Raw genomic sequence first — 17,951 nt, forward strand, 5'->3', positions numbered from 1 at the left:
ATATGTTAGTTTTAGGTTATCGCACGTGCCAAAACAGGCCAATTAACGTATCATAAATGTCTATACATTTAGCTTGCTCAGGCTATGAAATCAATTCTTGGTACTTGGTACAAAAGACTTTTCGTACTTATTCATGTCTATATTTCAGTACACAAGAATAGATCTGACTCATAACAAATCGAATCTGTTTAGTTTGTTATTAAAATAAGAATATGAGAAATTTTTATGTAAATGTGTTCCTATAGGCGATAGATTAATTAGATATGTTACGTCGATTTCAAAAATTCTTTCATCTATTTTCCACAGGTTAGGTTTTAACAGGTTGCTAGTTTGACGTATTATGATGGGTATGATTTCCATGCACCTATCCCCTACAATCACACTTCACACTAATATTATAAACGTGAAAGTTTGTTTGTTTGGATGTTTGTCCGCTGAGTTATTATCACGCTGAAACTACTGAACGGATTTTAATGAAATTTGGTATACAGGCAGCGTATATGCTGACTTGGGCCTTTTATCCCGATTAAATATTCCCTGGAGATAGAACAGGAATAGACAGTCACTAAATCATTAAATAGCTTAACTCGTTGATAATTATTTGGGTTGTACACAGTCGATTTACGTTTCCATTAATAAAATAAGATTAGTTTTCGCATCGTAAAGTTATTTTTCTCTTCCAGATTTATGGGTAGGGCTGATAAGCGTCTTGCCGGACCTAATACAGCGGGTTACGATCTCGTGGTTCGCCGGTTCAATAGCGTGTAAGCTGATGAAATATTTACAGGTGAAATTATCTTTAATATTTGTTTCATAATATTTTATCTTATTTTATTTATATTGCAACTGGATTCCCGTTTCCTTTTCCTCAGTATTCCCGGTCCATTCCTACATGCCAGTCGTCAATTCTTTCCTTTTCCCTTACCCCTAAAACTACTCTGCGAATATTCATGAGCGATGGTGATCGCTTACCATCAGGTGAACCACCAGCTCAGTTGCCAGTTATCGGATAAAAAAACACCATTACGAGCTATGGATGACAAAAACAAAATTACACTTAATTCTTGACAGCTTCCTAATAGGTTCGGTCAAACCAAAATAATGTATGTGTGATGTAATAGGCCCTTGTCACTTTGCATTGTTATTTAATATATATGTTAAAGACCATATTGTTTTATTTTATTATACGAGTACATAAGTGTGATGACATGTAAATTATTTAATTTGATTAGAATGCAAACTTATAAGCAAATTTCAACCGCGATATAATATATGCTAGGGTTATTAGGTAAACGAGTTAGTTGATTAGATATTGAAGTACAGGGGTGTGAATAATTCATAATCAGTGAGAAATATTTTATTTAATCTAATGTTGTAGAATCAAGTTTTCGAGCACGTTTTAAGCGTCCCTTAATAACATTATTTTTACGTGCAATTTAGTAATTTATAATTGTCTTTACATGCATAATTTTGTGAGTTATATAATAATGACTAATAACAATAATTTATACTACAACAACAATGTTTATTTAATGTTAGCGGAACGCTGCTAATAGAGTTTCCCTACAATTTATGCATGGTAGTAATTTCTAAGCGCGCAATTATGTAACCGGACAAAACGCTATCGTGCACTAGTTCGAATATATAACACAAAAATATAGTAAATTATGGATTCACCAATTTATTTTAATTCAAGTCAAATAAAAATCAACTTCAGATTAAAAAATACATTCGAAATAATATAAAAGTGACACCTGATTTAAAAGTCCGGATTAAGTTTCCGAAACATAAAAAAAATGGTTTGCCTGGTTTCTACTCCATATAAAATTTAACAACTTCTGTATTGAATTATATTTAAGAAGAAAATTAATAAAATCTTCTTGTAAAAACATGACATGATTGACGATGGCAACATAAATTAAACAAAATTATTAACATTACGTTCGAAATTTAAATGGTCTACATTCGATGGGTAAAGAGCATAAAGTTCTCGTAACCAAGCCATCAAATCTTTAAAAAAATGGGGAAAGAATATTAAAATAGAACATTCTAGAATACTCATTGATGATATTAAGGCACATTATGTTTTCTCGAGAACAGAACAAATATATTATTGTTATTGTGTGTTTTGTAATTGTATTATTCATGACTAATTTCACTTGGTAAGTTTTCTTTTGCTCTATTGTTGTCATGTCCCCCTAATATCGTCCAACATTTCTAAAAATGATTCAAAATAAAACGTATTGTCATGTTAGGTTTAGGATAATTGACAGTGCTATTGTTAGAATATACAATACAATTGAAACTTTAATCTTCGTCGAATCGTGCCAAGATATAAATTTAATAGCAGTAGTTGTAGTGAAATAATTGTTCTATTGATTTATTTAGTTAGCTTCAACGTGTGTAATGAAATTTAATTGAATCGTATCTTTCCTATTTCTGTACGTTGATGGTTGTTTTAAAGATTAATCTTAAGAAAACTATAAATGTTTAGATTAAATGACAAAATTTTCGTGATGATACAGTTAGAAATAACAATAAAAGTATAAATTTGAAAAAAAAAGTATCATTTATCTCCGCCTTTTTGTCTTGTTCTTCCTTTATATTATCACAATTTAATTTATATGAAACACTGGGTCTTGAGGGGGTAATTCAGGAAAAATCATCTCGAATGTTCCTGATTTCCAGTTTTGTGAGTCTTTGTTATTTTTCACACATAGCTTTTGGATCTGTCTATAATGGTTGTAAATTATTTATTTCGAAGATATGAAGTTTACCGGAACTTGTGGGAAATAAAATTACGATTTGGAGATTTTTACGGTTATATTTGCAATTACCTAGTATACTCGTATACAGCGATAGCAAAAACTGATTTTAGAGATTAATTTACAATATTAGAGGAAAACTTTGTTTGTCGCTTTGAGCACTTTTTGATACGGAAAAAGCTAATGTGTCACCGACATGTAATGTAAATAATGTAATGACATTTTAAAATTTAATACTTATTAATTTTATTATTTAATTATAGATATATAAATAACAGTAGAGAATGTTGATAATAGAGAAGTAATAGAGATATTGTTGCAGGGTGTAGTTACGTATTCATCAACGTATGTGTTGGTCGCGCTGAGCGTGGACCGGTGTGATGCCATCACGCATCCAATGAATTTTACGGGAAGCTGTGAGTATATAATTTTATCTCTACTAATATATATAATGCGAAAGTAGCTTCATCTGTCTCCTCTTCACGCCAAATCACTAAATTGATTGGAATGAGATTTGGTACAAAGATAGTTTGCGACCCAAGAAAGGACATTGCATAGATATCTAGGAAATCACAAGGGAACGAGAGTTATGTGAGGAAAACCCAAGCAGTGTCTTGTCATTTTCTTTAACTACGCGGGTAAAGCTGAAGTCTAAGAGCGGAAAGCTACTGTTTTTAAATAATTTAAGAATTTCAGGTAGCTTATTTCTTTAAATGACCATTGAGACTTTATTATAAAATACCAATATCAATCTCAATAATAATATATGTATAAGTTATTCCATATTGAAAAACCATTATTGTGCAATATGTACCAAATACAGACGAATATGTTATCAATATTGCTTATTACTTGTTGTATTTTTTTTCTTTCCTACGGGTTTTTGAGTTGTGTGGTTTTTAGTATATCATAATAATACTTTTAATTTCACAGGGCGTCGCGCTAGAGCTTTGATATTCGGCGCGTGGGTCGTCAGTTTCATATTTTGTATACCAATGCTTATTTTATTTGATGAAGCAGACATACAAGGTGAGATCCTCACAATTTTATATGATATTTTCTTTGTTAACGTATTAAAATCAAACATATTGTCATGATTCAATCAAGGGCACTAAGATAACTTATGAAATTTAAATGTCAGATAACGTGTGGGTTATTTACCGAATAAGAAGTATGATAAATTTTATTTCAAATCAATAAAAAATTTTACAAAATTTCAATTGAAATTTAACACAATCCATAATTTTTAACTAAAGTTAAGGTTTCAGATTCGATGCAATATAAAAATTCTAATAACGAAATTAATGAAATTATCGGTATAGTTTTCTTAACCTGTGTGTGAATACCCGTCCTTGCAGATATGATATAATGCTACGGTAATGATATGTAAGAGGGTTATTAGCCGCGAGTCTCGCTAACAAAATCCATCAATAGTACGGCTTAAGCACGTGCATACTGTGTTAGATAATCCGCTTTAGCAATTCTGATACACATAACATAGTTGTAGCGTATTTAGTTATTATTACAATATCATAACGTAACGTTTACGTTTGAGATCAGGAATAGAGTAATTATTAAAAAATCAAATGGAAATCCTTTTGAAATTAGGCATACTGCGTTGTCGGAAAAAGTATAGGATTTGGCTCGTTATTTTTCGTATTAACATATTTTTTATTTGGTCCACTAACTGGATGTTATAGCTGTGTTATGTTAAGCTGAACAATCTACTACGAGCGAACACAGGTTGCAAAAAATATCTACGCACACTTTAATTAAATATAATAAGTAACAAAGAAATATTTAATTATTAAGCAATGTTATATTTTGGTACAGTATTTTCTTATAACGAGACGATTCCAAAGTAAACTTACTATAAGTTTACGTAGTTTTCATACTACGTATGACGCGTAATCCATAGGCGTCTGTGAGTAAGAATTAATAGCACCGACTCAAATACTACTAAAATATCTAAACTTCCAATTTTAAAGGTATGTGCAATACCAATTAATTAACATGCAATAATAATAACCATATATTTTACTTATTAACATGCGTCATCTTCAAGTACATCTATAGCAATTGATACCTATTCAAATTTATGTTAAAGATAAGCTTGAAGCTTTTTGTATAAAGGTGTATTTATCCCTTGGAAATTCATCGAATATTCATACGAGTAAATATTCATAAGTGGTTAGATATTTGTTCACAGTTGACTGAATAAGTGTTATTGCTTCACAAAATCCTCAAGCGATTTCTTTTATACTTATCCATGCTGAAATTCAAAGCTGATAGAAAAATCTCTTGGTTATATCTACAGTATTATAATATATGTAAAATAAAATTGAATAGAAAAGTTATGAATATTAAGGACTTTAATCGACCATGACCGTCTGATGTCCAAAGAATTATCTTATTGTAGATAAAAGATGAATGTAAATAATATTTTTCGTGATCTTTGACGATGCTGAACGGTTTAGGATAAAACTATTCTAATGCTTTAAAGTAAGCGCGCAATTTCGTTAATCTACAGTTCTGAATTAATATTTTTTATATGAAATGGAAGTTCATTAATTTATACAGACTTTTTAAGATCGAGAAAAAATCGAAAATTATTGGAGAAACATAAAAATATGTTTTTGTAATTGTGATTAATCATGCATTATTTATAGCTAACAAAAATTCAGTACACAATTATTAATTCAATAAAGCACATGAAGCCCGCCGAAACGCGGGGAAATCTGCAAACTCCATTAAAATATCACCCAATAGAGGTACGCAGATATTCAAATGCCCTAATATACATTCTCGTAATAAGAATTTATCACCAAAGCCAAATCTGAATGTCTTTCATATATCTCAGTTAAGCTCACGTATAGGCTAACGATATCACGTGAATAATTGCTATTGATTCTCAACCATTCCTTGTTATTTGAGTTTAAGACTTTAATTTATAGAAGAAATCAACAATAAACCTCTCAGATCGGTTCTTATAAGTTAGATGTAAATGGTACAATGAATTTGTTGAAAATAAACTCGATTAAAAAGTTCAAGACGACTCGGAAAACTTATCTTGATATTACGACGGGGGTTGCCACACAATTATAAAATACGCTAGATTAGTTTTGTTTTTGATGTAATTTTTTTCATATAAGATTTATCGATAATGCTATGTGTTTATGACTACGATTGAATTAAGAATTGGCGATGTAAACGGTTATCAGAAAAAAAGTAATTTAAGTGTTTTGTAGGTTGTGTTTATAATATTATATTTATCCGAGTTTAGTAATAGTCTCTTCTACCACTTGAAGCATTTTGTTAAACCATGCACTAATTTTGAAATAAGCGAGATTTTAGTATTTGTCATACCTATTTCATTCAATACAATTACTATTAACGTACTTGTAGCATTCTATATGTCAAAGAAACTTGTCCACCTGGTCATCGATCTATTTTATGGAAATTGCTTAGTTATTAAAGAAAGGGAAATTTGCTTACATATTAAAAAAAACGGTTTTTTGTGAACCGATCCTTAAAAAATTATAAAGGGTTTTAAATCCGATCTATAATTAAATAACATTAATATAATGTACTATGAATAAATTGCGTTTGAATCTCAATAAAGTCATCAATATAAAACTCAAAATACCAACCCCACGGTAGGTACTCCCCAATGCTGGTCAGGTATAAACCAAACGCAGTGGCGCATATGGATGACCAGCGTGTTTCTCTCCCTGTTCGTGGCGCCCGCACTCATCATATCCGCATGCTACGGTGTTATTGTGGTCACCATTCGGCAGAAAAGCCGAAGGGTTCTCGGCAAGCGGACCACGGCTACGCGACAATGTGAGTACTAATAGAAATATATTATGTTCACTTTAAATTTATTTGATTTGATTATAAGTGTTTCCTTATTTATAATTTGATATTATTTTTGATTATAATTTGATTATAGGTGTTTGTTGTTTTTATGTAATACACATGATTAGTTATAAGCTTATTTTTTCAGATGTTAAATGTTGTTTAATGTGTATTATTTTCCAAAAAAAGAGTTACGTGACCGGTGCGATGTTATATCTACTGTCAATATTTCAATATTTTGGATTTTTCTTTAAACTTTCCTCGCAAAAAAAGTCGATCGTCGTTTACCTCCAGTCAAACGCATAGCGATGATTTTTTTTTTATAGAGACATAGATCAAACGTACCTATTGAATCTATAAAAATGAAAGCATTGAAATTATAACGACTTATCGTATTGCTTTTCTTGTATCAGTCCAATCTTATGTCAACATTTCTCCAGCTATTGGAAGATATTACACACATAAATTACATACAATCGCTATCAAAAGCCGGATAACAATACTTCTATATCATACGATACGAAATAAGTACAGTCGCATTTATATATCTAAACTAATGGTGTCTTACAAGAAAAACTTTGTCACTTGATCTTTTCGCGGTGAATTAGGAGACGGCTGCTAAATTAACGGTAATGTAAGACATTGACAAACTATTCAATGAATGAAACAAATCTACTGAATGGATCTTTTTGGTAATAAGATTAGTTGTAGATTTATTTTATGGGCCTTATAAAGCGGTTCGTTTTATGGTATTTGAATTTGGAACAAAATAAGAATGGATGAATATAATATTATTTTGTTAGATAAAAGTAAAACTTTTGGTGACATATTGCAGGATTAATGGATTAATGACTTCTGGAAGTGCTATTTTTTATAAAATAGCCAACGATTACTACCCCACTCTAACTTTATCGAGAGTATAAACTGTATGAATTTACGAATTTGAAGTAAAACAAATACATTTACATATTCGTCGTACTAATTAATTTATACAAATAAAAATACCGTTGGATAGTATTTTACTATTGTAATAATCATTCATAGCCTTAAAAAGGAAAATGAAAACCATTAAAAATAACCTTTATCAACAGCATTTTGTTCCTCATTCCAATGGAGCAATTTCCTAAACCTCGGCTAAACCAGCAAGGGACAAACATTACTAATTGAATTTTCACAAAACTTAATTATTCCATTGAAGATTATTTCACCGGTGTTTATTTAATTTAATATACAGTGCTTATTTGTTCAGACGGTGTCATGTTTTGTATAATTGTAAATACGGCCTCGACTCACATGAAGGATTTAAATCATATTAAACAGTAGGTAATTGAATCAAAAAGCTTGATGTATATAAAAGTTCTGAGGTTAATTTGAAAGCAGAGATTTTTCGCTTTTTATTAAATATGTTTTCGTTTTATGCTCATATTTATTTGATATTATTTTGCATTTACATTCTAATGCATTTACTTATACCTAAACTAATGAACGGATTTTTATGAAATGGAGATTGTTACGACTATGGAAAATACGCGTCATCGGCCTTAATTTCAGTCTGGAAATCAAAAGATGACACTATCTTATTACAATACGTGTGTGTACTGTGAAATTAAAATAAAAACAACAAGTGAATTGATTTAGTTTTAATTTCTCCTGTGAATTGAAATTAAATTTTATTCATTTTTAATGATTAGTCAGGTGAAATGTTTTCGTTCATTACTTTAATAATGTTTATGGGTCTTTGAGGTTTTTTATAGTCATCATTCAATATCAAATGATTTACACAATTGATTTGTATATATATATTTTTTTTTGTAATAGAAAGCTAAATTTGTTCATTATTTTTTTTGTATTACAAAACACTTTATCTTTAGTGTTTCAACTTTCTTACTCGAGATTTTATTATATTTCGAGGACATTTGTGTAACAATAGGGGTGTTTCAGCTCACTCAGCAACTGTGTAGGATAAAATATACAATAAAGAATTACATTATACATCTATATGTCTCTCTATAATTTTATAAGTTACTGTTTAATTTTTAGATTTTTAGAATAATAAGCATCGATTTTTGTATTTATTTATTTCATTTCTAAAAGACACAGATCCTACTGGCCTAGATTTCGTCCCTTTCCTTTTCCTCGACCTTCCCCGTCCCCTTTCACCTCGTCGATCCTTTCCTTTTTCCTTACCCCTTAAGCGTAGGGAAGTGTGTAGCGCATTCGCAGAGGCACTGCTTCATCGAATGTTTACGGATGGTGGTGATCGCTTACCATCAGGCGAACCACCAGTTCACTTGCCCACTTATGGCATGAAAAAATGAATTTTAAAACAATCATTAGCCTTTTTTCATTTTAGATAGTGATGATCTGGACAGTCGGCGCGCCAGCAGCCGCGGCATCATTCCCAAAGCAAAGATCAAAACCGTCAAAATGACGTTTGTTATCGTATTCGGTAAGTTTGAAGATTAAAAACATTGCAAAGTTCATTAACATTTGCAATGAAATTATTTGGTTTCAATAAGGCCTGAATAAATCGTAGGTGATTATTGATTTAATTTTCACAGACATTATTACGTTAAATAACTTTAAATGTCCCTATATCTTCGTATTATGATATTAAATATAATGTAATCACATCATAATGAGCCACAACAAGATTGCATATGAAACTTTAGCAACGTGAACAACTAATTTGTTTTCCATATCAGAGCAACAATCAATCATAAAATTATATGAAATTTATTGCTATCAAACCATAGAGATAAATTTGCAAAACTATAATATCTATAAACGTATAATGTGTAATGTAATACGCGACGCGTAAAGTGAAAGAAAAAGAATAGGAACCAATTCTCGTCTAGACTGAATGAGATTACTAGGATCATCGACGGTTTCCCCTGTTACTGTTGATAGAATTTCGGGGACACAAACTATGTGAGATGGGATTAAAGCGTATATATCGAAACTTCCGTCAAATGCACAATTGAAAGTGTTCGAGTACAGTATTTTGGCTATGTCTGTTGTAAAGATATATTATTGTCTTATGATACATTTCCCTATTCGCTAGAATAATCATAATTGTTATGTTCAGTTAGCCTTAACCTGTTACTTACAACGATTAAAGGTTTTCTGCTTATCAAATTACATGCACTTAGTATAAGCCACGCTTATTTATTACTGAAATATAGAATTACATTATTTATTTTAGAACATAATTACATACTAAAGCACTACTGAATCGGCTCAAAAGATTTGAAAGAAAGAAAAAATAGAAGTTAGTTGAGAATATCTTCAGTTTATATCCACATCAGGGGTACAAGAGGTACATTACTAATTATATTTGGCTACTATAATACCTATGTACTGTGTTTGTTAATATCATTAAAGATTAGTTGACGCTAGAACCTCGATTAGGAAGTTATTACGTGTACGTAATTCGTAACGCAGGAAGAGTAGTGCCATAAGTATCTTTGCCATTAATTTGTGGCTCATTTTCCTTAAGGATAAATTTATTTACTACAATTTGTAAATAAGAGGACTTAATTTAATAGATCAGCAATGAAAACGTTTAGATCTTATTCCGTAAATAGTACAGTAGTTGTATGTTATGTGTATTGTAATGTATTGTAGTAATGTGTATTGATAATAGATATAATGGTATGCGTATCTGTGACGTAATTAATTGACGTGACGTAATTTTTTAATTACAAAGGAATTTTTAATATTATTATTCGATAATTTCTAACAAAAATTCAAATAATAAGAGTAGTATTTCATAAGTAAATAACTTATTCTTACACATATTTAAAATATTCTGAATAATATAACATTAGCATGCGATCGTGCCACTAGATAGTCGTACTCGTCCTAAGATAAGAAGTTATCACTGGTCCCCAATTTGACAGCGCTTTTATAGATATTCCTTATTAAATGTGGATCTATAGTCCTCCTAATTAAACCAATACAACCGCTGGAGATGTACAAAAAAGTGTTTGTTATAAGTAGTATAAAGTATTGAATATAGATAACTCACATAATATTATATATATTTGTACTTAAAGATTTGCTAAATAGACTTGTATTAACTATGTATAATTATATATAACGAACATATATATATATTATTGTTCCTAATCCCTATCACATATTTATAGTTAGCGTGATTTGTTTCGTGTTGGCTTTTTAATTTTCATATCAAAACGCTATTAAAGTTGCTTTCAATTAAGCAGTTAATTAATTTTTTGACCCAGTTGTTTAAATTGCTTACTTTTAAAATTAGGGTAATGGCTGCCATAATTGTGATAAATGTTTAAATACAATAGGCGATTCAATCATTTACATGCTCTAATTTATTTATATTTGTTTCATTATTCGTTATTTATTTAAATAAGGAGTTGAAAGCTTTTATAATTAGCTCATTAATTCAGTCCCATGTACTTTATTTTCAAAATCAAATACCACGCTAGTTGTTTTTCGAATATTCTGGTTTTAGTAGATTTTCGTAAATAATGTAACCAATAATTCCAAACCATTGGCAATAACATTTTCTATAAGGCTCGTCTGTCCGAGATATTTCTTAATATCCTATGAATTTATTGAAACAAATAAAGTAATAACTTCAAAGCATTGAGTATTGGGAATTTTATAAAATTTATGATAGGTCCAAAGTTCAAATGTCAATGCAATATGCGGTTTTCGATTCCATCATGCTTAGTGCGTTTGTCAATAACAACATTTAATAAAATGTTTGCGAAATTAGTTTGGTCTCGGTAAATTCATCCATGTCTGAAAACTTAGTTGACAAGAAAGCAGAATTATGAAAGCGGGAACGTCCAATAACTTACCCGCTATTTCTCTTTGGCTATTTATTAACTTCATTTTCTTAAAAGATGCTTTGCGGGAATTCATGAAGAAATACTTATGTATTAATTTGGGGTCCCGAGGGATTCTTATTTTTGTTTACTCAGATTTTTCTCTCTTTCCATACATAGTTTATTAATTAGTTTAACATGAGTATATTTAAGGCTTAAATTCTACTGGATTGGTTGGTAGGTATATGTTAGAATGGAGATTAGGCGAGTATAGATATAAATTTATTCCAGATTAACTCGTTTATCGTAAATAATCATAGCATAGGAACCTTTGAGAAAATGATAATGTACTAACTCTATAAAATTCTACATACCAAAGTTTTTAATATAATATTGTCCATCAACTTTCATGCAAATTTTTTCTCTCACAAACGTCGCAGGTATTGGACACTTCGTGCCTATTTTAATTTACACATTTATAAAAAATGCTAACATTGTCTTTATTATGCATAAAAATACATTAAAGCCAAAAAAAAATACCATTATGTGCCATTATGTAAATCATATTTAACTAAAAATTTTTCAGATATGTATGACTATTAAACAGACTTTTCGAGTGTTTAAATAAAATCACACACCTAAAAATGTAGCACATTTGCGGGCGACTTACCAAAATATAATAGCCTACTTTTAAAAGTAATACATAGACTATAAAAATAATAAATATGAAAAGCAAATGCTCTTCAGCGATAAAGCCTTTTACGATCGCGTCCATTATGTCTAAGTGGACAAAATTGTTATTCTTATGGCTTTACTATGAAATACCCCAATTAATTGACGCATAAAAACTAACATTTGTGAGCTTTTTAAGCAATTCACAAATGCTATTTTTATGCACATTGTTTATTTTAGTTGGTTGATATTCGCCTATAATACATATCTACTTTTTTTTGTGGAGTAAAAATACATTTACCAACAGCTTTAAACAGTTTATAAATATTTTAAAGTCCTCCCTAGATTACACGTGTAATATTGCGTGCTTAATTCTTACATTATATTGACAACGATACTTTTGAAAATGAATACCAAATTTTATAACATGCCTGTACATACTAACTAACAAGTGCTCGAAATATGTTTTATTGTGTAGTTTTATTACCCTACAGTGACTATTTAGGACAATTTATGTTTCGATAATGCAAAAGTGTTCTTCTAAAGAAGCCAGATATTTCTTTAAAAACTTTCTTTATATTGATACCTTTACGATATAGCACAGCCGTCACGTGCCCCCACATAACACGGCGGTGTGCCGTGAAGGAATCTTATAAATTTACAATTCGAATCGTGACTCGACTTTTCATTTAACCCCTATGCTCATATATTTCTTTTAAACGTGTTGAGTGACTCTATTTATTTAGGGCTGCAATATGTAACGATTCGGGCCCTTTCGATGGATTGACTTCTGTGAATTAATTCTGAGATAACACGAAATTATTATACCTAATAGTGCAAGTTGCTCGAAAAATTGCAAACGTGAAAATGTATGTTTTCTTATGCTACCAAGAATAAATCTATATATTATATACCACTGTTATATGTACCTTATATAATACTGCTATAAGAACGACCTATTAAAAATGTAATTATATGTAATTATTTACAGTGTTCGTTCTGTGCTGGTCACCATACATGATATTCGACTTGCTTCAAGTATACGGCTACGTACCTGACACGCAAGTGAACATTGCTATCGCCTCTCTGATACAGAGTCTGGCGCCTCTCAATTCAGCAGCCAACCCTGTTATATATTTCATCTTCTCTAATAGGATATTTATTAGTCTGAGGTAAGATCCTTTTTATTTTGATTTCAAATTGATCTCTTGTAATAATTGCAATTATTTGCATACTTTACTTCGGTCTTTTATTTATTATTAAAGCAAGGAACAACTAAGTTTTTATGTAGGTTATAACAAGTATTTCATAGGCTTGAATATTTATTTGTCAATTAACATCTCAATTCTGTTCCTTATCAAAATGAGCTTTGCTCTTATTCTAGTTTAATGGTTAAGTCCAGTGAAGGTAGAAGAATTCCGCTACCACGAGACAGTAAAAAGCTTCATTTTTGTACAGTAACATTATATCACATTCTTATATAAACTTATAAAAATAATATTCTTGATAGTATAGTTTAACTATTACATACAGGTCAATGAATGAAAATGTCAAGTAGAAGTCAGACTTAACAATTATGTAATAAATTGTTATTGCAATATTAAATTTGATTTCGGTTGTTAATCGTCGTTTTATGATACTTTATTGACATGGTATGTCTGCAGATAGAGGTAAATAAATATCATCCATCTCTTTGGGCTAAGTGTTTTAATAATATTTTCAATATGTATTGCACATAAGATTAAACAACGATTTGACAGCCCTACGAGAAACTACGAAAAACTTGCAAAGACTAATGATGTATTGTGAATGCTAAATAGGGTTGCAACGTTTTTATTAATTTTGCCCAGTAAGTGCAGTGCGGTGCAAGTTTCCGAGCAAAGATCCAAGTGCATTAGATTAAAGTTTTTTCATTTTCTTATTAATTATATAATTATTAAAAATGTCAACAATATCTAGGCATTAAATATCTTCTCAATAAAGTTTACCCGCAGTTGTTATTACAAATGATTTATAGCAATTGTTAACTCGGGAAGGGTTTTATGGTTTCACAAATTTGATATTAAATTCAATGTCCATAAATACATTCTGATTAGCCGAAGTTTCATTTCGCCTAATAATAAATTAAATGATCAAAGAGCTTTATTTTGTTTTCTTTTTTTAAGCGAAATTTTAATATTTTATAGACGTGCGATAAGTGCTATTAAAATTTTACAATTATAACACCATTTTTGGTCGGGTGGGTGGTGTTCATCAATAAAATAGGATAAGGTGTAAAAAAATATTCGTACATTAATATTCAATAAATTACCTACGCCTAGTTAAATTGAATATTAACCATGATATATAAATGTATATATGTTATATGGTAAAAATGCAATCTTTCTTTCAAAACTTATTTGTTTCTCGTCTCGCCTTTACTCTCTTTATGCTTGTTACCTTTTGCCTTGGGTACCTGTAAAAGAGCACTAACTAAATTATAGGGCAGCCTAACAAATTGTATTCTTTCTTTAAGCCCATATTAATTTAATTTTACTTCTTTGCACAATGTTGTTGAAGAGTAAATAAATAAATTAGAGTTTTCGAGATAAAATTTGAATCTTTGAGTAAATAGGTGTATAAACGGGTAAGTACTGCATGTGCGCAGAAACATCCCGCCTTATAAGTGGCTGTGCTGGCTGAAAGCGGACAGCCCGGGCGGCGCCGAGTCGCGCGCGCACACCGAGCTGCTCACCTCCTCGCACCGGCGGACGAGGCACGAACTTACTATACGGGTGAGTACGGGTGGGTACGTGTGAGTACGGGTGGGTACGTGTGAGTACGGGTGAGTATGGGTGAGTACGGGTGAATATGGGTGAGTATGGGTGAGTGGGGGTGGGTACGTGTAAGTATGGGTGAATACGGGTGAGTATGGGCGAGTAGGGGTGGGTACGTATAAGTAAGGATGTGTACGGGTGAGTAGGAGTGAGTTAGGGTGGTTACATGTGAGTACGAGTGAGTAGGGGAAAGAAGGGATGGCTAGGTTAAAGTCTGCGCTTGAGCCGGTGATGGAGTGCCGCCGAGGAGGTCGAATACAAACCAGCACTCGTGGCCCCTTCAATAAAGCAGTTCGATGAAACACGATGGAGTTTTAGTCGGTAGGAATCCAGCCAGTCAACCAAACCAGAATTATTATGGTATTATTGTTATGTTTCTCGAATTTACCTTTGTTATCAAATAACTTTCTGCAATTAAAATAATATTAAATTAAATCATGCCGTAAATCTAAATGAAATTAAACCTTTAATTTCATTTAGATTTATTTAGTGATTGATTAAAAAAGCAATAACATACACACATAATTCAAAGACTTTATAATCACCTGTGACTTTATAATAACATGTATATGTTATGTTTATGTTATAGCTTGTGCATTTATTTACTACCCATCCGTTTTCCACTTCCTAAATGCTCTATACCCAAACAATATGTGTAAGGAAACCTTTCCATGTCTGCCAACAATATCGTCACTGAGGATTATCCCACAGTCGTCCGTAATCTGAATATTTGTTGAAGCGAGCTCTTTGCATATTTATGAATCGTTATGGTATAGCCCATTATCTCATTTACGGTATATATGAAATGTTTATTTAAAGTGACGGGAAGATGTTATAGATTAGAGTACAAAGGTTATTGGAAAATATCGATCACTTTATAAATACTAGGAGTATTAATTCCTCTAAAGGCAAATGATTATTAAACTTTAACTCTAAACATTTGTGTTAAAATCATAATTGAATCGTTTAAGTACTAACTTTGGTAGGTATTACCTGAATGTATCTAAAACTTTTAAGTAATTAATGTATGTATTTCATAACAGACTCTTAAGAAATATTATACAATCAAAAATATTACCATTTAATACAAGTAAATAAACGCTATGCAAAGAAATATGTATAGCATCAGAATATTGTACAACTCCACATGAAAAGAAAACGTAACTGATATTTCAGTACATTTTCGCTATGCAAAACTTATGAGCACCGTCATTTTCCTTTACAAACCTTAATAATAAATGGTCTGTCTTCCGCAGTAACAGCGCGTATTAATAAAAAATCCCTTTTCTTTGATAAAAAAAAATCTCTATGTATCTTTGCGTGACACATTGTCAACTAGTTTATATGATATGACATTGGGGTTATTACACACAGCTTTTCGTGATTTTTTTTAAATACATCATTTCATGACATCAATACGCCATTGTTTAATATAATGAGTAGTATTACTTAATTACGAATATTGCATTTAATTAGCAAGACGGTTTATTTGAATGTCAATTTTTTTTCAAAATTAGGACTAAATTGTTAACTCATCAATATTTTTTTTACCAATTCATATTAAACTAACTTTCTCTCCGCGATTTCTCTTCTGTTGTCAAAGGAAAGATATACAGTTCCGGGGTATACCCCGCACAGATCCTGTTCCAGTATTTCGGCATATCAACTATCCTATGTCCTTTCTCGGGTCTGAAACTATCTCTGTAAAACATTTCATCCAAATCAGTTCCCTTGTTTTAGGCATGAAGACAGACAGAGGTATTCCATATTAGCAATATATAATAATTTAGTTTGCTCGAGCAAGTAGCGTAAATTTAGTATTTCTGCAAACATTGCATTAAATATTTGTTCCTATTGGCTAATGAATATAACAATATTATGTGGATTAGCTAACACTCCAGAAGCCAGTAGGTTGAAGGCATTATATCGAAGTTGTAGGACATACTTTTTTGGCGTACGCAATCACGTAAGGCGTATATTTTCTCCCAATATCTTCTATTTTAAATTGTATTTTATTCTAATAAATTGTATGTTCATATTATAAATTGAAAGTTGTCTTTCTCTCTTTCCATCCTTCAGGTAAAAGATGACAGCATTAAGTGTCCCAAGCAGCGTCTACATCAGTGCAACAGCTCCCGTAAAGTTCGACTTCACTTGCCGGAACAAACGCAAATAAATAATAACTGCCAACCGCGAAGGCGAGATGACACCTTCTTGTAGATACGCCCTGTGTTTAATTAATAATCCCGTATGTCTATAAATATCTATAATTTGAAATGGATCGATTTACACACAATCACTTAAAATGTGACATGATTTATGACAGTTCTTCTTTTGAAAGTATTGTTTTTGGCAAAAGATCTTTTTTAATTCATTTTTAACCGACTTCCCCAAACTAAATGGATGACGTTCTATGTTCGTATATATGCATTTTTAATTATTATTTTATTCCTTGTGACCAAAACTATGGTCTTGATTTTTTTATATTTATTTAACCAAGTAAAATAAATAATAGATAAAATTATATTTTATGAAAACTTAACTGAGAGTTTAAAAACTGCCAATATGAAATATTTATTATGTCTTGATGTAATTTGATGTGTATTATAATAATTATATGTGGTAATGAGATAACACAGTTCAAAATTTATTATTAAAAGTAATAATGATAAATAAATTAAATCGTAAATGAAAGAAGTCCTTGATTTTGATGCATTTAATCTCATTGCCATTATACTTAAGATATCAGTGTATGTTAGCGTTAAAATATATTACAGGGATTATTTATATGTATACTAATGGCTATTTTTTCAAAATTTGTCTACATGTTTTTGTACGACGCAACCGATCTCTTGTACCAAAGATGTTTAGAATAAGTCGTTGATAAATGGATTGACGTTTTTTACATTAGTAAAATTAATTATTACAATGTGGAAACCCACACTTGTGCTTTTTAGATTTCTTAACTGACTCCAAAAAACGAGGAGATTTTTACAATTTGACCGCATAAATGTAGATATTGTTTTTTCGTG

The 17,951-nt window shown here is 30.8% G+C and overlaps 1 protein-coding gene across 1 annotated transcript in view; it reads left to right on the top strand.

Moving 5' to 3' along the window:
* The window catches only part of LOC119831227 (cardioacceleratory peptide receptor-like), a 38,471-nt gene extending 21,037 nt beyond the window's left edge, over positions 1-17,434 (top strand). Inside the window, exons 4-11 of the mRNA XM_038354517.1 lie at positions 684-787; positions 3,088-3,181; positions 3,699-3,794; positions 6,426-6,608; positions 8,977-9,072; positions 13,095-13,275; positions 14,751-14,877; positions 16,999-17,434. Coding sequence (XP_038210445.1) covers positions 684-787; positions 3,088-3,181; positions 3,699-3,794; positions 6,426-6,608; positions 8,977-9,072; positions 13,095-13,275; positions 14,751-14,877; positions 16,999-17,139 — 1,022 coding nt within the window. The 3' untranslated portion in view covers positions 17,140-17,434. The remainder of the gene's footprint in view (positions 1-683; positions 788-3,087; positions 3,182-3,698; positions 3,795-6,425; positions 6,609-8,976; positions 9,073-13,094; positions 13,276-14,750; positions 14,878-16,998) is intronic.
* The last annotated feature ends 517 nt before the right edge of the window (positions 17,435-17,951 follow it).

The sequence above is a fragment of the Zerene cesonia genome, chromosome 13, assembly GCF_012273895.1.
Source record: "Zerene cesonia ecotype Mississippi chromosome 13, Zerene_cesonia_1.1, whole genome shotgun sequence".
NCBI lineage: Eukaryota > Metazoa > Arthropoda > Insecta > Lepidoptera > Pieridae > Zerene > Zerene cesonia.